The sequence below is a fragment of the Erinaceus europaeus genome, chromosome 1 (genome assembly GCF_950295315.1).
Source record: "Erinaceus europaeus chromosome 1, mEriEur2.1, whole genome shotgun sequence".
NCBI lineage: Eukaryota > Metazoa > Chordata > Mammalia > Eulipotyphla > Erinaceidae > Erinaceus > Erinaceus europaeus.
Window position 1 is genome coordinate 116887605 of NC_080162.1, and position 25210 is coordinate 116912814.

The 25210-nt window shown below is 43.0% G+C and overlaps 1 protein-coding gene across 1 annotated transcript in view; it reads right to left on the reverse strand.

The window, feature by feature from the left end:
- MAPK1 (mitogen-activated protein kinase 1) overlaps positions 1-19322 on the reverse strand; it is an 88306-nt gene extending 68984 nt beyond the window's left edge. Inside the window, exon 1 of the mRNA XM_007536444.3 lies at positions 18979-19322. Coding sequence (XP_007536506.1) covers positions 18979-19091 — 113 coding nt within the window. The 5' untranslated portion in view covers positions 19092-19322. The remainder of the gene's footprint in view (positions 1-18978) is intronic.
- Positions 19323-25210: the final 5888 nt, after the last annotated feature.

Consider the following 25210-nt stretch of genomic DNA (forward strand, 5'->3'; position numbering starts at 1 on the left):
GGTTCAATCCCTGGTAACACTTATGTCAAAGTCGAGCAGTGCTTTGGTCTCTGAATAGAGGGCTCACAAAATAGTTTACCTCACAGTGTGCCAGCTGTGTATGTGCATGTGCATGCCTGAGGTTGGAGCCCAGCCCCTGCCACACTGGAGGAAGCTTTGGTGCTGTGGTGTCTTTCCCTCTCCCTCTCTCTCTCTCTCTCTCTCTTTTTTTTTTTTTTACCAGAACACGGCTCAGCTCTGGCTTATAGTGGTGCAGGGGACTGAACCTGGGACTTTGGAGCCTCAGGCATGGGAATCTGCATAACCATTATGCTATTTACACCTGCCCCTCTCCATCTCTTTGTATCTGAAAATGTCTGTAGTAAAGCCCCAGACAAGACAATGGTGACAACAAAAATAATAAGCATAAGACAACACAGGTCCATCAGAGTTAGAAACCCCACACACATACACACAGAATTAATCAACAATAATAGAAATTCACAGAAAATAGTTATTGTTTATTATTGGGTAAGAGTGAAAGAACAGTTTTAAAAGGGTATTTTTTTCTAGTATGTATGTAAAATATATATCAAGAAAGGAGGAAATACAGCCTCTCTTTTTAAATTTATTTTTCCAGATCACTAATATTTCCAAGAGTTCAATGTGAGAGATACTTCCACTCTAAAAAGCTAATATCAACAAAAATAACTAAGAGCCCTAATCAAAGAGACAGACTGCAGGCTAATTTCTGCTGGAGGGAAGAGGGAAAGAAAAAGCATCCTGATATATATCTTTATTTATTGCATAGAGACAGCCAGAAATCTAGAGATGAGGGAGAGATAGAGAGGAAGAGAGCCAGAGAGACACCTACAGCACTGCTTCACAATTTGGAAAGCTTTCCCCCTGTAGGTGGGGACCAGGAGCTTGAACCTGGATTTTTTTTTTTTTAATTGGAGACAGAAATTGAGAGGGGAGAGGGAGATAGAAGGAAAGAAAAAGAGAGACACCTGCAGCCCTGCTTCACCACTCATAAAGCTTTCCTCTTCCAGGTGGGGGACCAGGTGCTTGAACCTGGGTTCTTTTGCACTACCTCCTGGCCCCGATTATATATATATATATATATATGTATGTTGGTCAACCCACTTCATCAGAATAGGGAAATCCACAAAGACTCAAAGTAGAAACCCAGATAAAAAAATGTAAACAAGTGGAAAAGAGTAAATACTTTTAAGGTGGAGCCCCTACTTAAGCTCACACATTACAGTGCACAAGAATGTAGATTCAAGCCCCTGGTCCCCACCTGCAGGGGAAAAGCTTTACAAGTGGTGAAGCAGGTCTATAAGTGTCTCTCTGTCTCTTTCTATCTCCCCCTCCCTTCTCAATTTCTGTCTCTACCCAATTAAAAAAAAATTTTACCACCAGATATAGGTAAAAATAATAAAGGGGGCTTGGGAGGTGGTTCACCTAGTGAACACACATGTGTGAGGACCAGAGTTTAAACTCCAGGTCTCCACCTGCAGTGGGGACACTTCACAAGCTGTTAAAACAGTGCTGCAGGTGTCTTGCCTCCCACCCCCGTGTTTATTAGAAAAGCCAGCCAGCAAGCAAGCAGGTGAGGCACGTTACCTAAGGTAAGATCAGGGCAAATAATTAAGAAAAAGCAGTAAAAGATATCCAAATGCAAAGAAGGAAGACAAATCATTTCTACTTGTAGAAGCCAAAACTCTAAGATATTAAGCAAATCTGCAGAATACAAGACAGATAAAAGATGCAATCAATGAGGAGTGGGGAGAGTGTTAAAAAAATAAAAAGGGAGTCCGACTGTAGCGCAGCGGGTCATAAGGATCCCAGTTCGAGCCCCCGGCTCCCCACCTGCAGGGGAGTCGCTTCACAGGCGGTGAAGCAGGTCTGCAGGTATCTATCTTTCTCTCCCCCTGTCTTCCCCTCCTCTCTCCATTACTCTCTGTCCTATCCAACAACAACGACAGCAATAAAAACAATAATAATAACTACAACAACAATAAAACAACCAGGGCAACAAAAGGGGGAAAAATAGCCTCCAGGAGCAGTGGATTCATGGTGCAGGCACCGAGCCCCAGCAATAACCTTGGAGGCAAAAAAATAAATAAATAAATCTTATAAAGCATAACAATCTCTATCCTGAATAAGTAAGTGATTACAAAACTAAATTCCAGTTTTGTTTCCTTTCTTTCAAAAAAAAAAAAAGATGCGATCAGGATTGGGTAGATAGCATAATGGTTATGCAAAAGACTTTCATGCCTGAGGTTCTGAGGTCACAGGTTCAAACCCTGGAATTACCAGAAGCCACAGCTGAGCAGTGTTCTGGTTTAAGGGGGAAACAACAACAATCATTCAATCAACAAAAATAAATGTTACCTACTCTTCCAATTAACAATATAAAAACAAAATCAAGAAAACAATTCCATTAAAATGAAGAAAATACTTGGGCTGGCTCAACTGGCTGTGGGGTCCTAGGCTCAGAAGCACCATTAACAGTGCCATGGGGGTGGGTGGGTGGGTGGGGTGTGAGGGTGTGTGTCCCCATCCGTGTCCATGGGTGGTGGAGTGCTGATGTAGTTATTCACTCCCTCCCGTCCCCTTCTAAAGGAAAAAGTTAAAAACTGGGTCCAGAAGATCAGTCAGCAGTACTGTACAAGGGACAAGGTCATGAGTTCATTCTTAGCATCACATTTAAATATATTTTAAGATTAGCATACAACTTATATTCAAAAACTGACTGAATTTCTGCCAGATGAACTGGAGCTGGGCTGGTGGCGTGATGCTCCCAATAGAACACACGTTACAAGGTAAGAGGAGAGTATGAGAAAAGAAAACTACAGAGTGCCAAGCTGGTGTAGTGGCTCTGCCCGTGGACTCTGAGGCAGACAGAGCTTCAGGTTCAAAGCCTGTCCTTACCAGAAGCCAGTGGTTCATTGCTCTGGGGAAAAAAAAAAAAACTACAGGCGCGTTTTATGAATGGAATGAGAAAACCAAAAACACTGCCAAACCAAATCCAACAAGATAAAATAATGTTGATCTCAGGAAAACAAAATTGATGCCTTTAGAAAACTGAATTATGAACAATCTGATCACAGCTAGTACTCTGGCACAGTATTAAGTTCCAATCTTATACCTTGAGAATAAAGAAAACAGTTTTCCTCAAAGGTTTAATTCTGGGTTTTTAACATTAAAGCAAATCAATCTGACACTTTTTAATGGGAAGTTTTCCATTCTTATATCAAATTTTGACTACATTAGTTTACAGTAAGTATAGTTTTTGATACATATGTAAAATTTCTCAATTTTCTGCAAGACATTCTCACCCCCAGCCTAGGTCCTCTTCCACCACCATGCACCAGGATCTGACATGGCCAGGTGTTGGTAAGGTTGAGGAGAACTGGAATAGTTCACATATTGCTCACAAATGGTACAGCTACTCTGGGAAATAGTTCAAGTTAAAAACACACCAATTTTCTAAAGTGTCAAAGTCATGAAAGTTAATGTTGTGGTCCAGGAGGTAGCACAGTGGTAAAGCTTTGGACTCTTAAGCATGAGGTCCCGAGTTCAATCCCCGGCAGCATATGTGCCAGAGTGATGTCTGGTTCTTTCTCTCTCCTCCTATCTTTATCATAAATAAAATCTTAAAAAAATATAAATAAATACCTTATAGAAAAAAAAAAAGAAAGTTAATGTTAGGAATTGCTCCAGACTGAACTAGAGACAGGACAACTAAATGTAACACATGGTAGCTGAATAAAGATCTGAAAAGCAGGAAGTGATATTGGATCATGTCAATACTGATAGTGATGGTGTTCTTAAAGTAAGAGTCCTCATTTGGTGAAGTGTCCTAGTGAGAGAGATTGGGTAACTATTTTCTTTTATTTATTTTACTTTTTATGATTTTCTTTTTTTTAATTTCTTTATTGGGGAATTAATGTTTTACATTCAACAGTAAATACAAGAGTTTGTACATGCATAACATTCCCCAGTTTCCCATATAACAATACAACCCCCACTAGGTCCTCTGAATCCTTCTTGGACCTATTCTCCCCACCCACCCACCCCACCCCCAGAGTCTTTTACTTTGGTACGATAAGCCTACATTTCAGGTTGTGTGTTTTTTTTTTTTCTTTCTTCTGATCTTGTTTTTCAACTTCTGCCTGAGAGTGAGATCATCCCATATTCATCCTTCTGTTTCTGACTTATTTCACTTAACATGAATTTTTCAAGGTCCATCCAAGATCGGCTGAAAACGGTGAAGTCACCATTTTTTACAGCTGAGTAGTATTCCATTGTGTATATATACCACAACTTGCTCAGCCACTCATCTGTTGTTGGACACCTGGGTTGCTTCCAGGTTTTGGCTATTACAAATTGTGCTGCTAAGAACATATGTGTACACAGATCTTTTTGGATGGGTGTGTTGGGTAACAATTTATTTTCAAATGATTCATGGATCCCACCCCTCTTAACCAGAGTACTGCTCAGCTCTGGATTACAGTGATACCAGGGTCTGAACCTGGGACTTAGGAGCCTCAATTATGAAAGCCTTTTACATAATCACTGTATTATCTCCCTGGTGGTGGTGGTGGGAGTGATAAGAACCTTCCTTGCGGGGGTCGGGCGGTGGCGCAGTGGGTTAAGTGCACGTGGCGCAAAGCGCAGGGACCGGCGTAAGAATCCCGGTTCGAGCCCCCGGCTCCCCACCTGCAGGGGAGTCGCTTCACGGGCGGTGAAGCAGGTCTGCAGGTGTCTTTCTCTCCCCCTCTCTCTCTGTCTTCCCCTCTTCTCTCCATTTCTCTCTGTCCTACCCAACAACAAAGCAACGTCAACGATGGCAATAATAACCGCAAAGAGGCTGCAACAACTAGGGCAACAAAAAGGGGGAAAAATGGCCTCCAGGAGCGGTGGATTCATGGTGCAGGCACCGAGCCCAGCAATAACCCTGGAGGAAGAAAAAAAAAAAACAAAAAACCTTCCTTGCACTATAATGTTTGTACAAGATCTCTGTATAACATATATATGTGTGTTTATTTTAAATCAATTTAAGGAAGCTGGGAGCAGCTCACTTGGGAGTGGTCACATCCCAGCATGCACAAGGCTCTGCTTCAAGTCTCAGCACTACGCGATGCACCATGGACAGAACTGGGGCAGAGCTCCATAGGTAGCAGTGTTGTGGTGTCTCCTGCACTCGAAGTTAGAAAATGAAGAAATTGGATTGGGGCCATCACTCAATATTGCATGTATGTTATGGCCTTGAGTTCATTCTCCAGTGCTGCCTAAGAAATACTTTTTTTTTTTTTTGTCTCCAGCTCAGTGCCAGCACCACAAATCCATGGCTCCCAGTAGCCTTTTTCCATTTTATTGGATAGGACAGAGAAGCTGAGAGAGGAAGGGGAGACAGAAAGATAAGACAACTGCAGACCTGTTTCACCACTTGTGGAGCACCTATCTGCAGGTGGGGAGCCAAGGGCTCCAACCCAGATCCTTGCATGGGTCCTTGTGCTTCCTACTATGCATGCTTAACTGGGTGCACCACTGCCCGGCTCCCTAATAAATAAACTTTATAGACTCAGTGGGTAGAGTACAGAATTTCCAAGTAAAGACCCGTTTGATCCCTGGTACTGCATATGCCAGCATGGTGTTCTAAGCTCTCTCATAAAATAATAAATCCCTGTAGCTGGAAAGGTGGTTCCGTGGTAAAATTCAGAACTTGCATTTGGAGGTCCTGAATTCAATATCTAGCACCCTGTATGTCAGAATGTCTGGTTTTCTTGTTAAACAGACATTAAAAAGAAGGAATTACTAAAAAAAAAAAATAATAACATGGCATTAATTATTAACATGGCAAGAATTATCTGAAGGGGGGCGGGCGGTAGCACAATGAGTTACGAGGACGTGGCATGAAGCGCAAGGGCATAAGAATCTGGGTTTGAGGCCCGGCTCCCAACCAGGCAGTGAAGCAGGTCTGCAGGTGTCTTTCTCTCCCCCTCCCTGTCTTCCCTCTGTCCTATCCAACAACAGCAATGACAATAATAACAATAGCAACAAGGGCAACAAAAATGGAAAAAATGGTCTCCAGGAGCAGTGGATTAGTGGTACAGCCTCATCAATAGCCCTGGAGGCAAAAAAAAAAATTATTTAAAGTGGATGGAACTTAAAGGAATCATGTTAAGTGAGATAAGTCAAAATGAGAAGGATTAATACCAGATGATCTCATTCATAGGTGTAACTTTTTTTTTTAATTATCTTTATTGCATAGAGACAGCCAGAAATTGAGAGGGTAGGGGAGATAGAGAGGGAGAAAGAGAGACACCTGCAGCACTGCTTCACCACTTGCAAAGCTTTCCCCCCTATAGGTGGGAACCAGGGGCTCGAACCCAGGTCCTGTAGCACTGTAACATGTGTGCTCAACCAGGTGCACCACCACCCTGCCCCCCCCCCATAGGTGGAACTTAAGAAATAAGGATAGAAAGGAAAAACATGAATTAATACATGGAGTGAATCTGGTGTGCTGCACCAAAGCATAAGACTCTGGGAGAGGAGTAGAAGAAGGGGAACTTAGGGATGTTGAGTCCTGGTGTATGATGGTGGAAAAGGCCCCAAGTTGGGGGTGAGAATGTTTTGCAGACACCTGCCATGAGGAAATGAGAGATTGTAGCCAATATCTCAACAACTGTATTGTAATCCACTACCCCCCCCCCATAAAGTTTATTCTTAAGCTCTCAAGTATTACAAGGGGAAAAAAAAAAAACATGAGGGCAGGGGTAAATAGCATAATGGTTATACAGAGAGACTCTCATGCCTGGGGCTCCAAAGTCTCAGGTTCAAAGCCCCGCACCACCGTAAGCCAGAGCTGAGCAGTGCTCTGGTAAAAAGAAAGAAAAAAAAATGACATTCCCTTTACACAATGTACTCTCAATTTTAGTTTTCTTCATGGTACTCAAAAACTATAGTTATATTTATGTAAAGCTCTGTTTTCTCCATGAAGAAGTGAACTTGCTCCTCAAGGCCTGAGACTAAATTCTGCTCATCACTCAACTCTCAGTGTACACAGGACATTCATATTTTTTCAACAGCTCCATTTCTAGTGCTAAAGAGAAATGAAAACAAATGTCCACAGGAACACCTACATCTTCATAGCAGTACTGTTCACAGTAGACAAAAACAGCAAGTGTCCTTAACCTGACATACCCACCCAATTACTACTTGATGACAAGACACAACACAATACTCCTCTGATGACAAGAAGAAAATAGCAGGTACCAAAAAAAAAAAGCCTTATCTTACCTTGAATTATTTCATTTTCACAACAACCGTATTAACAAGTGGAACAGAAAGCAGATTAAAGTCGCCTAATGGTGGAGTAGTAGGGATTGACGACAAACAGAAATTGAGGGGAGGGGAAAACAGAAAGGGAGAAGGAAAAAAGAGACACCTGCAGCCTTGCTCCACTGCCCCTGAACCTCCCCTGAAAGTGGGGACCAGGGGCTTGGAATGTGCTTGCAAAGAGTCGAGTGCTCAGCTGGGTGACCACTGCCCAGCCCATAAAATTTTTTTAAAAAGAAGGAATTTCAAGTTAAGACCATGACAGTTTTTCTAGTCCTCTTCAGCAGTTTCTCTTTGGCAGTACCCTGCAAGCAGGAAGCTCCAAGAGCACTAGAAGTTCCCTGGAACTTCACGGCCTATCAACTAGAATTGCCTACTACATGCCTTGTTGATGGGACTCATCTAACTGAGGCCTAGCTAGTTAGCCATTTTGCTCAGATGATCGCATTACATTTTTTTTTTTTTTTACTGTTAGTAAAACACTTTAACTTATTTCCTTCGATACCAGAATACAGTGCTCTTGAGCAAAGTCATAACATGGCCCAGGGCCTGGCACAGAAGATGCTGTATAGCGGATAAAGAATGGGAGACAGTTGCTCAGAATCACCTAACTGGAACTTGTGTAACAGCTGGAGTGACTCCATGTCTGATGCTTTACTTCTGTACAGGCTCTTTACATTCCTAAAGGGGATTTTTTTCAGAGACTGAGGTAAAGGTCTCTGACCAGGTCTGACCAGGCCCACTGACTTCAAGGAAATAATAGCATTACACATTACAGCATTAACCAGGGACTGAGCACTGGCTAATTCACCTATATAATTCATTTAATCATCACCAACACAGAAGTGTACATCACTCCCTCCTTCCACAGGTGAGGAAAACAAGGCTCAGGTTGAACAACCCCGCACAGTCACACTGATGTCCATGCCCTTGCTCACTAGTGTAGTACAAAGACAAACCCCTGGGACTGCAGGCTGTGATGAGATCAGAACACTAACCTCCCACAAAATGGTTACGAAGTCATTCAGTGGGTGGTAGGCTCTTGAGTTTTTAGATAGAACCCACAAGTCACATGCTACATCTGTTATCGATTGTTAAATTGTTAAATAAACTTTGAAAATCACACTGAGTTTAGCTGCCACTCGCATGCTGTCAAAGGTCAGAAGAGTCCTAAAAGCGACCTGAAGCCCATCTCAGTTTAACTACTACCCCACTTCCTTCCCCACGGGCTCCGACAGCCACCTGGAGAAAAGCAGGGAAATGGCTCCAAGAAGTTTAACTGGACAAGTCAGTAGTCAACAGAAAATAGTGCACCGGGGCAGAGTGGTGGTGTACCTGGTTGAGCGACATGTTATAGTGCAAAAGGACCCAGGTTCGAGCCCCTGGCCCCCACCTGCAGGGGGAAAGCTTCATAGGTGGTGAGGCAGGGCTGCAGATGTCTCTCTGTTTATCTCCTCCTTCCCTCTCGATTTCTAGCTTTTTATACCCAATAAATATAGATAATAATAAAAAGAAATTCTTAAAAAAAAAGAAAAAAGAAAAAGAAAATACTGCACACCTTAGTGATGTTTAGCAAAAGGCCCTACCTTAGGCTTATGGTGACTGCACCTGAGGAGGAAGCTATCTTTGGCCACACAAAATTTTCTCCTACAGGAGAAACAGAGAAATAATAAGGGAAAAATAATAATAATAATGAGAAAAAGGAACAGTGCAAGAAGATTTTGTAAATGTAAAGTGAGAGGAAAGTAATTGCACTGGACTACTTTGAAGTTCCTGTTTCCAACCACACTGACAGCTTTATCTGTACCCTGTGGTTCCATGATGATCATAAACTTCTCAATGTGTTAATTGTTTTGAGTGTGAGCTGGGAGGTGGGGGAGATAGCATTAGGGCTAATGTAGAATGCCTAAGGCTCTGAGGTCCAAGGGTCCAGTCCCCATTAATACCAGAAGCCAGAACTGAGTAGTACTCTGGTGAAGGAAGGAAGAAAGCGAGCGAGAAGGAGAGAAACAAAGAGTGAAAGGGAGAGAGACAGGAAAGTAATAAATTCAGATCCAGGAACACAGAAGAGGGAAGGGAGGAACACAAAGGGGAAGTCAGGGACCCAAGTCCTTATGGTGGGCAAGGTGATGGTTTAGTGGAGAGAGATGCAGTGGCTGGCCTGAGCCTGGGGAAATGTGAAAATGGAGCCTCTAGACAACAATTCTGTACACATCAACACTCAATAAAGTGGTTTAAGAAAGAATCCTCAATGTGTATGACACATTCTCTAAAAGGTAGTGCCTGAAACATGCCAACATCCCACCCTACCTTTCACTTCCTTAGCTCAAAATCTTTCTTCAGGTGTCAGCTGAAACATCACTTTGAGAACTCTGGTAGCACTCTGTATCTCATCATAATCATTGCAACTATTTTCCTGGTGGCCTGTAAATATCAAAAACTAAAAAAAAAAAAAAAAAAAAAAAAAGTAAAAAACCACTTCTGTTCAACGTTTTGACTGTTTAAAACATATATCAGGTTTACACTTATTAATATTAAATAAATGAAATTTAAAAACTGATGGAAGAATATAGAAATAGAAATCAACAAGGGGCTAGGTGGTAGCACACCCTGTTAAGTGCACATAGTACCAAGTACAAGGAACCAGTTTGAGTCACTGCTCCACACCTGCAGGTATTTATCTTTCTCTCTCCTGTTCTTTTTATTTTTAACAAGAGCACTGCTCAGCTCTAGCTATGGCAGTGGGAGGGCTGAACCTGTGACTTTGGAGCTTCAGGCATGAGTCTGCAAAACCATTATGTTATCTATCTCCGGTCCCTTCTCAATTTCTCCTTGTCCTGTCAAATAAAAATAAATAAATAAATGAAAAAAATGGCTGCCCGGAGCAAATTTTTAGTGCAAGCACCAAGCCCCAGTATTAACCCTGGTGGAAGAGAGAGAAAGAGAAATCGACCCTACCTTCATGATAAAAACCAAGATGATCTGACCCTACCTCCCTTGCCCCTCTCATGTAGCCAATTTTCTTCTGCTAGCTCAATAGGTGCACATCAGCTAAGGCAATCATGTAAGCTGATTTCCTCAAATCTTTAGCTGCAAAAAGCAAACAAGGTACTTGTCTTATCAAAATTAAATTTATAACAAGCTAGCAAAAATGAGAATCTGAATTTGGGTCTCTCTCCAGGTCTAGAGCCTTTACAATATATTAACACTGGCCCTGCCTTTTAAACAGGCGATACAAGTATCTAGCAAAGTTCCAAGAAGATAGGGACACTACAACAGTATTAATAAAGATAAGGTCTTACACGTTTATAATTTCACAGCTCTGAGTCGCTATTTTTCAATTCAGACAGTGCCAGAGAGGTAGAGACATCACAGTGCCACAGCACCTCCCATGTAGTATATATGGGAGCTTGAACCTGGGCCACTCAATGGCAGAGCATGTGGTCTAACATATGAGCTGGTTCTCCAGTCAACACTACCCTCCTCCAATCAATATGGAACCTAAGAGAAAAATCAACCACAGAGAGTTCAAAATATTCAAAAGGAGGTAGAAACAACAACTATCAATTACCTCTGGAGAAAGTTGAGAAGACAACACATTTCAGTCTGAGGAGGAACTGGTAATGAAGATGCCTTTTTTTGCCCTTTGGTAATAAATGCTGGGAAATGAACCCAGGTCTTGGACAAGCATAATACTGCTGAGTCACTCCTGGCCTACATTTTAGTCTACTCTTTTGCTGGGATGGGGGAGTGGTGGTGGTTGGGGGACACTAAAGCTCTGCTCCAACACTCATCGGATTCTCTTGGTGCCATCCTTGGTTGTTGGTATGCTTCTAATTCTGCTTCTAAAAACTCCTTCTGTTTCATTGGTTTAATCCCCCCTGCTTAACACTGTATTCTATTTACATAACCACTGTTAACTAAGCACCGGCATGCCTGCATGGCATTGGTTTGATCCCACTTAAAGCTGCGGTCTATTGACATAAACCAGTTAACTAAGCACCACCCCTCCCTCCAGGGCATTGGTGTCTCAGTGGTAGAATTCTCGCCTGCTCCACCCCCTCTCCTTGTCACACCCTGATTTTCACCAATCTCTTTTTGCTCCACCCTCTCTACGTTACATCCTATTTACACCCTACTTGGCAAGTATATATAAGGACAGTATTGTGAGTTTTAGGTTGCTTTAGTTTAGCTTAGCTTGGCTTAGATAGCGCTGCGTTCTGCATGGATAAAGACTGCTCTGCGTACCACTCAGCCATAAGTCCCTGGTCGTCTGTCTCCGCCCACGAAGCTAGCCCGGCACTTGGTGACCTCATGTGGTGCTGGGGTTGAAATCCAAGATGTGACAAACGCCTGTGTTCTATCTGGTAAGACACCTCCCTGCCCCTGAGGGCCATGCTATGAGTCTCCCCTACATAATCAAGTCCAAACTCCTTAGTAAACAATGACCTTTGGAGTGGCACACCCAGTAGAGCACACAAGTTACAGTGCACAAGGACCAGGGTTCAAGCTCCCAGTCCCCATCTGTAGGTTGATGAAGCTTCACAAGCAATGAAATAGTGCTGTGGATGTCTCTCTTTCTCGCTCCCTTCCCTCCCAAATTTTGTCTCTACTCAAAAACAAATAAATTGGGGGAAAAAAACACAAACCTTCAGCATTTGGCCCTTTATTTCAGCTGTCTCAACCATCTCAAGGCATTGTATACTCTCACCATCCCAAATAATTTGTGGCTTTTTCCTGATCAGTGTGCTGTTTTCATATTCTGTAACTTTGCACTTTTTTTTTTAATATCAGTATTCTTTTTTGAAAATTTTTAAATTATCTTTACTTATTGGATAGAGACACCCAAACATTGAGAGGAAGGAGGAGATAGAGAGAGACAGAGAGATACCTGAAGCCCTGCTTCACCACTCGTGAAGCTTTCCCCCTGCAGTGGGGACGGGGGCTTGAACCCGGATCCTTGCATACTGTTAGGTGCACTCAACCAGGTGCGCCACCACCCGACCCTGTTTTTTTTTTTTTTTTTTAACCTAGAATGCACTTAAGACAAGCTCCTGGGAATCGGGTAGTAGTAGCACAGCGGGTTAAGCGCACTTGGCGCAAAGTGCAAGGACCAGCTTAAGGATCCTGGTTCAAGCCCCCAGCTCCCCACCTGCAAGGGAGTCGCTTCACAAGCGGTGAAGCAGATATCTTTCTCTTCCCCTCTCTGTCTTCCCCTCCTCTCTCCATTTCTCTCTGTCCTATCTAACAGTGACGTCATCAATAATAACTACAACAACAATAAGAAGACAACAAAAGGGAAAATAAATAAAACTAAAAAACAATTTAAAAAAAGACAAACTCCTATACATTAATATCCAGTCAAAAAAAAAGTTAAGTCAAACTACAATCCCAAATCACTAGTCTTTCCTTTTCCCCCCATAATACTCCGGTGTAGCACTTAAATAATTACTGACCAGCTCCTTCCCCATTTGGACTAAACAGCAGGGACGGTGTGAATCCAAGCATGTAGTAGATGCTCAATGAACGAGTAAATGCATTTTGATGAACATTTCTTAAAAGGCTCCAAATTGAGGGGCTGGATAAATAGTTCATGGGGCAGTGAATATGCTTTGCCATGAAACAGTTCAGGTTTGATTCTCAATGCCACACACTGTCACAGCTCTAGGGAAAAGTTCTAATGCTCTGGTTATCTCTCCCTTTCACTTTATCAGGGCTGGGGGTGGGGGTGGGGATGGAACTGCCCTCACCCCACATATGCACACACTGACCCAGAAGTAGTGAAATCACACATACATAAGGTCATGGCTCTGGGAGCAAGTTAAAAAATGAGAGCTGGGGATGTAAATCAGAGCACCCATTTGCACGCCTAAGGCTTGAGACTTCCAGGTTCAAACCCCAATACCATCTTATGCCAGAAAAGAGCAGTGTTCTGGTTCTCTCATTCTCTCTCATAATACATAAATGTTTTTAATGGCTAAAACAGATAAAAGCAAAAGCAGACAATATGTATTTTTAATTATTACAAACATGTATTTTCTCAACTCTTCTCTGGTTGAATCACACTTAATCAAACAGACTAGGAGGCTCCAACACCTCCTAGCGGCATGTCCTTGATAAATGAATGAATCTGTCTCAAGTTTCTTCTCTCACAACCACCTTCTGCAGTGTGGTTGTGAACGTTCATACACCAGAATGATGAATAAGTAGCAGTTCCACTAGACTGCTATCACCACAAAAATCTAATAGGACAGAATTTGTACCAGCAGAATGTGAACACAATGAAACTGTGGTTGAAATCATGTTTTTTAAAGGAAAGGTGGAAGTCAACAAATCCAGTTGCTTGTCTTCAAGCTGCATTGTGTTTCCTCATACTGAGTATCAATTCCTTAATGACCTTTGTCTCCCTTGGCTCCTTTGACACTCAACATACCCAGTTCTCTGCTCTGACTACGCTTCTGCTGTCCTCTTTTATAATTTGTTCACTGTTGATGCCCAAAGTCAGGCAAGCCTTTGACTCAGTTCTAACATTCTTCTCATCTTGCTCACTTTCAAGGTTTCAATAAGTATCTCTATGGAAATGACCCTTACTACTACTCAGTCACATAAGAAAGTGTTCCATCCACATTCCCAGAGCCCTGCCCCCACTAGGGAAAGACAGAAAAAGGCTGGGAGCATGGATTCACCTGCCAGCACCCACATCCAGCAGAGAAGCAATTACAGAAGCCAAACCTTCCATTTTCTGCTCCCCATAATGTTCCTGGGTCCATACTCCCAGAGGGATAAAGAATAGGAAAACTTCCAATGGAGGGGATGGGATGCAGAACTCTGGTGGTGGGAATTGTGTGGAATTGTACCCCTTTTATCCTACAATTTTATCAATCATTAAATCAATAATTATAATAATAATATAAAGTTAATGCCCTTGAGATAACTTTTCAAAAAGAAGAAAGTGTTCCAAGTCAATTTATTCAATATGGAGAATTTTTATCTTAATAAGGCATATACCTTTAACTTCTCCTTTATCTTTATTGAATAGAGACAGCCAGAAATCAAGAGGGGAAAGGGAGATAGAGGGTGAGAAACAAAGACACCTGGGAGTTGGGGAGTAGCACAGTGGGTTAAGCATACGTGGCACAAAGCGCTGGCGTTAAGGATACTGGGTTAAGCCCCCAGCTCCTCACCTGCAGGGGAGTCACTTCACAGGCGGTGAAGCAGATCTGCAGGTGTCTATCTTTCTCTCCTCCTGTCTTCCCCTCCTCTCTCCATTTCTCTCTGTCCTATCCAACAGTGACAACATCAATAACAACAATAATAACTACAACAATAAAAAGGGCAACAAAAGGGAAAATAAATATTTAAAAAAAAAAAAGAAGCAGAGACACCTGCAACACTGCTTCACCACTTGTAAAGCTTTCCCCCTGCAGGTGGGAACTCGGGGCTCAAACCTGAGTCTTTGTGCATTGTAATATGTGCTCTGAATGATGTGCACCACCACCAGGTCCCAATTTCTCCTTTCTTATAACTTTTATTCTTTCCACTTGACTCATATACACCACTCTTCAGGTTCCTTTTCCTTTGCAGACTTCTTAAAATTACTTATATGCCAGGTTTACCTTAGTGGCTATTAACCTTTCTGGAATAATGGTTCCCTTTGAAAAAGCCTGTTTACAAAAATGATAAAATGCAATTCCATCTAGATCTCAAGTAAGAATCTATGTTTACCATTCAAGACTACTACTTACATAAATATTTATCTCCAGCTTTTACTTCTTTATTATAAATTCCAAAGTGAATTCTAGATATAACTAAATTACCTATGGGCAACACACTTCAAAGGTCCAAACCAGAATACATTATTTCTCTCTGCAGTATTCACCATTATCCTCCCAAGCTCTCAAACTATAAGTCATGAAATTAATAACTACAGTCAGACCTACTCACTCACCAAGTCTTGTCTCAGACACTCATCTCAAATCCAAACCCACTTTTACTCTTGAAGCTCTCATCATCCTTTTCCTTTCTCGTACTTACCACCACTGTACTACTGATTCTCTGTGAGAACCCTTCATCAACCGCCTTCAGCACGGCCATGCTACCACTTTACTTAGTTGGCTACATCAGTCTCACTGATTGCAACACCTACCTTTTCTTCCCTATGACTTACACCATATTGATCTACCACCCTCCCAAATTTCAAAACTGAACATCTGCCTCTGCTCCATTGCAAAAATATACAAACTCAGCCCTGCTTTTAGAGTCTTCTAGTTTGCTACCTTATTAGGACTTTCCCAATATTACTCCATAGCACCTGTGCTTAATATCTGTCTGTCAAAATTACACCCATTCTTAAAGCTCCAATGTAAACCTCAATCTGGAAAAATTATTGCTAAAAGGCTCCCAAAGAAAAGAAAATGCCTAATGAATCGACTCAGGAAATGAAAAAGAATTATCTGAAAAATCTTAAATCTTCAGGGAAAAGTAAGTTTTAAAAACTACTATTCAAATATTAAAATGCTAAGTCCTCTATAAACTCAGCATTGTTAACCATTAAATATCAATGTTCTCAAATATGCAGACAAAATCCTTTTTAAAATTCTTACTAGAGTATACCATCAATCTAAAGATTAAAGCTATTATCTGGAGGGAGGGGAAAATAAAGCTATTATCTGGCAGTCCAGGAGGTGAAGGAAGGGATAAAGTAATGTGTACTCAGTCATCTAGTAAGAGTGATGCTGTTCTAGCTTTTATTTCTGCCACCATGGTTACTGCTGGAGTTTGGTGCCAGCACTATGAATCCACTGCTTCCGGAGGCTATTTTTTCCTTTTTTAAAATTATACTTGATAGGACAGAGATAAACTGAGATGAGAGGGGGAGATAGAGGGAGAAAGGACACCTACAGACCTGCTTCACCACTTGTGAAGCATCCCCACTATGGGGAGGGGGGTTGAAGTGGGTCCTTGTGCCTAGAACTATGTGGGCTTAACTAACTGGGTGCACTACCACCAGGCCCCATGGTTTTCTTTCTCAGAGTGATGCTCTGGTTCTTTCTCTTATGTTAATAAATTTTTTTTAAGCTATTACCTGAACCCAGGGTAGTAATTCAATTGCACCTGTATTTATACTGGGCTATCAGCACTTTTGCATAGAGAAACAAAAATACATTATGACTTTTCTGACAACCCAATATTTTATTTAAAAAAGAAAAATTACAGTAAGGACTTAATGTTTCACTTAATGGAAACAAAGTCAATCAGGGGGCCAAGTGGTGGCACACACACATGAACAAGGACCACTTCATAAGCGGTGAAGCAGGTCTGCAGGTGTCTTTCTCTCCCCCTCTGTCTTCCCCTCCTCTCTCCATTTCTCTCTGTCCTATCCAACAATGACGACATCAATAACAACAATGATGACTATAGCAATAAAACAAGGGCAACAAAAAGGAATAAATAAATATTAAAAAAAAAAGAATTTAATTTTACTTAGCTAACACACTTTGTGGCATTTCTAAAATTATAATCATTCACATCTGAATGTCTCTGAAACTGATTTCCTTAGAACAGTAAAATATGGGACACCCAGCTAAGTTCACAAAGTATAAACTCAAGGACTCAGACAAGGATCCAAGTTTAAGTCCTTGCTCCCCACCTACAGCAGGGATGCTTCACAAACTGAAAAGCAGGTCTGTAGGTTGCTCTTTTTCTCTGTCCCTCTCTACCCCCCCTCTTCTTTTAATTTCTCTCTATCTTACCCAATAAAATGTAATATAACAACAACAAGAAAAAAACAGTAAAATATGCTAAGATTCTATGATGAGTAACCCCACTACTTAAGAAAGGAGAATGTAATGGAGGAAAGCTGCACTTGACAAGATCTGGGGCTGGCACAAAAAAAAAAAAAAAAAAAAACCACCAAACTCATTTGGACAGTGAGCTTGCTTTGTCATGAGCACAACTGATTCAAGCCCAGCCCCACCACCCTGAGGAAAGCTCTGGTACCCTGATGTGCTTCTCTGTCTCTCTATTTTGAAAAAGTCAGTCTGGAGTTAAGCTCCAGTAACCACCACCAAAAAAAAAGGGGAGGGGGGGAATAAGTTACCTCAAGCCTGATCCTTAAATTGTGTGAGCTGAGGAACTATCTTCACTTCAAAACAACTTTCACCTGAAAACAGAATACCACCACCCAAAAAAAGGGATGGGGGCTGGGCAGTAGCACAGCGGGTTAAGCGCACATGGTGTCAAGCGCAAGGACCAGCATAAGGATCCTAGTTCGAGCCCCGGGCTCCCCACCTGCAGGGGAGTCGCTTCACAGGCAGTGAAGCAGGTCTGCAGGTGTCTATCTCTCCACCTCTCTGTCTTCTCGTCCTCCCTCCATTTCTCTCTGTCTTATCCAACAACAGTGACAGGAGTAACAACAATAACAACGACAAACATGGGCAACAAAAGGAAAAAATGGCCTCCAGGAGCAGTGGACCCAGCCCCAGCAATAACCCTGGAGGCAAAAAAAAAATAGCATCACCTTTTTCCCCATCAAGGCAATAGTCCTCACCTGTCAAGTGTTAGTTTGCTTCTTTCATTCATCACAAATGACACACTCAAGATTTAGGCGTAAGGCACTGTACAGTCACAAGGTTTCATCAGCTCCAGTCAAGACTAGTTCGCCTTCATAAAAATCAATACCATCAATAGGCAAGGTTTCCAGAGGGATTTGCATCAAGATGAGGCAGCCAACGTTAGATTCTGCAAGAATTCCATTAATGCCGCTCCTATATTGACCACTCACACATTAATTAACAGGGGGAAAAAAAAGTCCACAGCAATCGGTGCACTTATGCTATTAAGAGCCCATTCCCGCCACAGAAAGAGAAAGGTGCGATTAGGCCCAACTCCAAAAGGCTCTTTAATAAGTCAAGAATGCATCGGTGGTTCGTCTACCTTGAAATGCTACCAGTAAGATGTGAAAACCCATTAAAAAACAAGTCCTAGAACTCGGGTGTGACGGATGACTTTCAGAAAGCCTGCGCCTTGGCACCTCATTGGCAAGACTGAGGGCATCCTCAGCCAGGAAAGCACAGGCGAGGCAGCAGCAATTTGGTCTCCTGCACGCGCGCACACGCACACACACATACACACACGGCACACGCGCGCACTTGCACATACATACACACGCATGCGCGCGCACATTCACGCACACACAAACGCGCGCGCACACACATACACACACGCACACCCGCGCCGAGGTGAACCGCGTTCGAGTCGGCGCCCTGCAACCACCCACGAGCACCTAAAGATATTCCCCTTTTTACAACGAAGTGTCAAAACAAAGACCAGAATATGCGCAAAGATGGGGCCGCGCTTGCTTCCGAGGGGTTCAAGCTCTAAAAATCCGCGCAGCGCCGGCGTCCGCAAGACCCGCCCCACCTTCCCCCCCGGGGGGGGTCCCCCGCGAGAACCCCAACCGTGTCCCCACGGGACCCCCCGAGACCTCCGCCCGAGGCGCCCGGCGCGCGGACCGCGCTGAAACCGAGATCGGGGTCCGGGTCTAGGGTGGGGCGGCGCGGGCGAGGCCGCGACTGCATCCGCTGCGGCCCGGGGTGGTGGGGCGGGCGGGCGCAGCCGGGCCTGCAGGCTAGCAGCGACACTCACCACACCATGCCGTAGGCGCCCTCGCCGATGTAAGAGAGGTTGGTGTAGCGCGGCCCCACGTCGAACACCTGCCCGCGGACCATCTCCGGGCCCGCGCCCGCCGCCGTCGCCATGTTGGCCGCCCAGCCGCCGCCGCCTCCGCCGCGCTGGGACCTACGCTCCGCGGTCGCTGCTCGGCTTACGCCGCGCCTCACCGAGGCACCGCGCCGCCGACGGTGCAGCAGCCGCCGCTGGCCTGCAAAAAGCGAGGAATACGCCTCTTAAGACCTTTGGAGAAACTACTGCCGTTTGGACAGACAGTCCGCTTGACTGACTGACGGGCGGTCCGGAGGGCGGAGGGCGGGGGTGCGCTCTGAGCAGGGCGCCGGGGCGGGGCCAGGAAGCGTGCGCTCTGACTGGCTATTCGGCGACTGGGGGCGGGTCTGCGCCGCTCGGCGGAAGCGTCGCGCTCTGGGCGGAGCACTGCGGCGGTGGCAGCGGCACCACCCTGGGCGGTCACGTGTGTTCTTAGCGACTGCGGCGCGGGAGGCCCCGCGGGAGACTGAAGGACAGTCACAGTTGGGGGTAAAACTTAACAGCATCGATGCTGAGACTGTCAGGAGCAGGAAGACCCCGAAGCCGGGTCCTGACTGAGCCAGGGGGCATCCGGAACTGGGCATGAGGCTCCAAGACGATGCAGACCTGAGACAAACCTGTGTGAGTGGCCTGCAGAGAGTGCTTAAACAGCCAGACTTAAAACAAACTAGACCCGAAATTCAGAAAGGCGTTGTATACTGCGAGAAAGTGTGAAATGCAACGATTGAGGTCAAAGCAATTGACTGACAGCATCCCTTAGTCATATTGGTGCGTTCAACAAGTGTGTCTGCCCACCCCCACCCATAGATAAACCATTCTAGAAGGACAGTAGACATGTGTGTATTTTTAAAAAGTAATAGATTGAGGGCGGGAATAGGTAGCATAATGGTTCTACAAAGAGACTCTCATGCCTGAGACTAAAGTCCCAGGTTCAGTCCCCACACCACCATAAGCCAGAGCTGAGCAGTGCTCAGGTTAAAAAAAATATAAAAAGTAATACATTGAGACAGGAGATGCTTCCTTCCTGAATCTGAGACCCAGATTACTACAAATAGACCGATATTGAGATTTAGTGTGTATGGAAAGGTAAAGGTAAACACTAAAACTAAAACATCGAGCCCTAGAGAAACCGAGGTTGAGAAGCAGTCACAAACAAGAGATTACAAAATAAAATTTGTATGTCAGGAAGGTAGCTGAGCTTTTGGGGCACCTGTTTTAAACATGAGGCCTTGGGTTGGATCCCCAGCATGGCATGAAAAATCAGCATAGACAAAACATGCGAATCTCTATCCATGATAGAGCTCGAACTTGGTCTCTGTCTGCCACCACCACCCCACCCCCACTCACCTCCAAACTGGACCAGTGTGGTAACTCAGCAGTAGGGTACGTGGCTTACCTGGGTGTGACACTGGATTCCTTCTTGGGCACCACACTAAAAAGAAAAATTGGAATCTAAAGTTGAAAAAGAAAAAAAAAATCAGAATCCTGGAGCCAATGAATACTAAGAATAACTAATAAAATGATCCAACCACAACTTCTAGTTCATTTCCTCTATCATCTCTGCAGGAGGGAGTTAAAAGTGGAAGATTCTTGATGGTGACTGTTCAATACTATAATCTTGAAAACCTCAACCCTAGGCTTCCAGCCAGCAGGTAGTAAATAAGTCAGCTAGGCACTCTCAAAGGAAAGTAAGCACATTACTTCTTGAGCCCTGAGGGAAAGTGACACATGAGAAAGAAAGTGCCCAGATGAGAAGTTACTCTTTAGAGTTGTATTTAGTCCATGACACAGAACCAGGGTTTGATTTGTTTTGCTTTGTGGTTATTTGCAGAACCAGGTTCTTGAGCATGTATGATATTCCCACTCCTGGGCAACTTTTTCATTTTTATTTCAGAGAGAGACAATAGTACCAGCAGAATTTCCCCTAGTGCCATGACTGAAGTATGCTGAAGTGGTACTCATTGCATTGATTAGGTTGGGATTGGCGGATGCAATATCATTTGGTATGAATTGAGAGAAGCATGCTGGAAAGTGAGCCCCATTCTAGAGGTTCCAGGACTGGGGGAAATATAGGCTCTATAGAGGAAGTGGGAGGTTCCTGATGTCTTAGGGTTAAGAAGACAATAGATAGTTATTGCTATAGTCATATTATTTGGCAATTGGGTTAACTTTTAAAAAAATCTCTTTATTAGGATTTGCTGTATCATACATAGCATCACCATAATTTATGTCCTTTGGCATTATTTGTATATAGCTGTGCCACCAGTTGCTTCTGTTCTCCCTGGTCTAGGCTTTAAGAGAGTCAACATATCAAAGACTCAGCCTATGTATTAAAGAGACTCTGTACTTTAAAAAGTTTGAGACATACAATGACTTTCCCCCTCTCATATTAATTAAACAGTGATTTATATGACTACAAATTAATAGGAGTGTACATAAACACCATTCCCACTACCAAAAGACTGTGTCCCATTCCATCCCCCTGCCATTACACTCTTTGTTCCATGACAGAACCTGAACCCAGACTAGGCATACCCATGGGAAGGCATACACATCAAACTAAAGGCATTCCCCCAAAGGAAAGAGTAAAATATGATGTAGTACATACAGATAAGGAATTATAATGCTGTACACCTGACATGTATATAATGCCACAAAACAATATGAGTTACCTCAGTAAATTTTACTTAGGGACTGGGTGGCAGCATACCCAGTTGAACACACAAGCCCCTGGCCCCACCTGCAGGGGGAAAGCTTCACAAATGGTAAAGTAGTGCACAGATGTCTCTGTTTTTCCTCTATCTCCCCCTCCTTTCAATTTCTCTGTCTCTATACTAAACAAATAAATAAATATTTTAATATTTAAAAAAATAACACACAAAGGAGCCAGACAGTGGCACATCTGGTTAAGTGCATACATTAATCATGCTCAAGGACCCACCTGCAGGGAGGAAGCTCCACAAGCAGTAAGCAAATACTGTATCCTCCCCCCATTTCTTTCTATACTGTCAAGTAAAGGGGGGGAAATGGTCATAGGGGGAGGTGGATTCATCATATAGGCACTGAGCCCCAACAATAATCATGGTGGCCAAAAAAATAAATAAATAAAATAAAAAACACCACAAGTACTGATGTTGACTTTAAGTTCTGAAATACTTTTCACTAAGCCCTCCCAGACATTTTCAAGTAAGAATGTTTGTTGATACCTCCCCTCTGTTACAGCAAGACAACTTTTGCCCAAAATGTTACAACATACATTTGCTGAATGTTCTAATGCCCTCTAATAAAGTTTGTCTTTTGGGGTCCTATCAATTCTTTTTTAAAACAAAAGGCCTCTGCAGGTTAAGCGCACATGGCACAAAGGATCTGACATAAGGATCCAGGTTTGAACCCCCAGCTCCCCACCTGCAGGGGATGGATGTCGCCTCACAATCAGTGAAGCAGGTCTGCAGGTGTCTATTTTTCTCTCTGTCCTATCCAACAGCAATAACAAAACAACAGCAGCAAGGGCAACAAAAATGGGGAAAAAATGGCTTCCAGGAGCAGTGGATTCATAGTGTTGGCACCAAGCCCTAGCCATAACCCTGGAGGCCAAAAAAATTTTTAAAAGACCTGGCAGTGGCAGGTTATAAAATTCATGTTTTCAAGTGTAGCCCACACCACATTTTAGCCCTGTGGAGAGAATCAGTGATGGAATTGGTAGCACTCTGTGGATGGTGAAGGGGTACTTTGGTGTCTCTCCCTCTCTCCTGCTCCTCTGTCTCTCTTTCTCTCAAAATATAGACTGAAAAGTGGGCCAAGGAGGTGACTCACCAGTATCAAACATGCACAAAGCTCGATTATCATTTGTCTACGTTACATAAGAAGTAAAATAGTAAATATGAGACAGAATAAATTGGGTTGGGAAGACAGCATAATGACTATGCAAAAAGACTTTCATTCTGCCTGGGGGTAGATAGAATAATGGTTTTGCAAAGAGACTCTCATGCCTGAGGCTCCAGAGTCCCAAGTTCAATCCCCCCAACACCATAAGCCAGAGCTGATCAGTGCTCTGGCCTCTCTCTCTGTGAATTTCCCCCTCTGTATCTCTCATTTAAGTAAGTAAACAAAACAAATAATGTTTAAATCAAGACATTTTTAAAAGACAGAACAAATAAGTTAGAGATTATTATTATTATTATTATTATCATTCTCAGAGTTTCCTGCTCTGGTTTGACTTTTTCAGAAAGAAAGGATGAAAGAGAGACAGAGACAAAGGAACCACTGTGCCCTTCAGTGTCGTGGGGTCTGGGCTTGAATCAGGGTTGTACACGAGACAAAGCAGAACACTGTCCAAATGAGCTGTTTACCAGCTCAATGCAATTATTAAGCTTTTAATGAAAGAAAAAGCTCCTTCGGTATAAAAAGTTCTGAAGTGGAAGTAGAAACTTGAGCAAGTTCACTAGGCTTAAGAAAAATTCAAAAGCATAAACAAATTTCAAGATATAATCTGGAAATATTTTTTCTTGTGGAGGTAGGTGGCAGTGCACCTGGTTAAGTGCACACATTACAGTGTGCAAGGAACCCAGGTTCAAGACCCTGGTCCCGACCTGCAGCTAAACATTAGTTTTCTTTCTTTTATTAAATTTTTAAAAATTTTAAAATTTATGTTCCCTTTTGTTGCCCTTGTTTTTCTTTATTGTTGTTGTAGTTATTGTTGTTACTGATGTCATCATTGTTAGATAGGACAGAGAGAAATGGAGATAGGAGGGAAAGAAAGAGAAGGGGAGAGAAAGATAAACACCTGCAGACTTGCTTCAATACTTGTGAAGCGACTCCCCTGCAAGTGGGGAGCCGGAGGCTTGAACCGGCATCCTTATGCCAGTCCTTGCACTTTGCAACATGTGCGCTTAACCCGCTGCGCTACCACCAGACTCCCTATATTCCTTCTTTTTTTAATTTTTAAAAAATATTTTATTTATAAAAAAAAAAAAGAAAAAAAAAAAAAGAAATAGGGAGTCGGGCTGTAGCGCAGCGGGTTAAGTGCAGGTGGCGCAAAGCACAAGGACCGGCATAAGGATCCCGGTTCGGACCCGGCTCCCCACCTGCAGGGGAGTCTCTTCACAGGCGGTGAAGCAGGTCTGCAGGTGTCTATCTTTCTCTCCTCCTCTCTGTCTTCCCCTCCTCTCTCCATTTCTCTCTATCCTATCCAATAACGACAACAACAATAATAACTATAACAATAAAAAACAACAAGGGCAACAAAAGGGAATAAATAAATAAAATAAATATAAAAAAACAAGGGCAACAAAAGGGAATAAATAAATAAATAAATAAAATATTTTTTAAAATATATATTTTATTTATTTATTTATTAATGAGAAAGGAGGAGAGAGAAAGAACCATTCCCTCTGGTACATGTGCTGCCAGGGATTGAACTCATGACCTCACGCTTGAGAGTCCAATGCTTTTTTATCCACTACGACACCTCCCAGACCACCTTCATATTCACTCTTTTTTTTTTTCCGCATTTCTAATTTCCAGGAATCATATTCACTCTTTATATAAATTAAATACCACGGGCTGGAGAGATTACTTAATGGTTATGCAAAAATACTTTCATGCCTGAGGCATCAGTGGTCCCAAGTTCAATCCTCAGTACCACCATAACCCAGAGATGAGCAGTGCTCTGGTGTTGGCTTGGGGGGGGGGGGGCGATTAAATACCAAAGAAAAATGAAACACAATTAGCAGTACTCTAAGGGGGTAAGTTGTGATCCATTCTGAGTGGTCTCATTTCTTGCAATACCTTAATTCCCCCTTCTGCCTATTGTTTAAAATAAACTCAAAGTCACATATCCACGTAAACTCTCCCACTTGTTGTCTCATGGGTGCTTCTACATACCCAAACTGTCAGTTGCTAACTGTGCAAGTTCTGCATTCAGAACTTGCTGGAGGGTCCTAACCTTGACTACTCCACTTAACACTCCTGTTCCTTAGCCTTCAGTTAGTTTCCTCACTCTTGAACTCATGCTAGTCCCTACCTCATATGTTTATTGTAGAGAATAAACAAGACACTGTATGTAAAGAGCCTGGCACATGGTGAGTACCCAATAGCTGTTATCTGGTGTTATTATCTCCCTCGCCCAAACCTGTTCCTTATCTCCTCTCTGTGGACA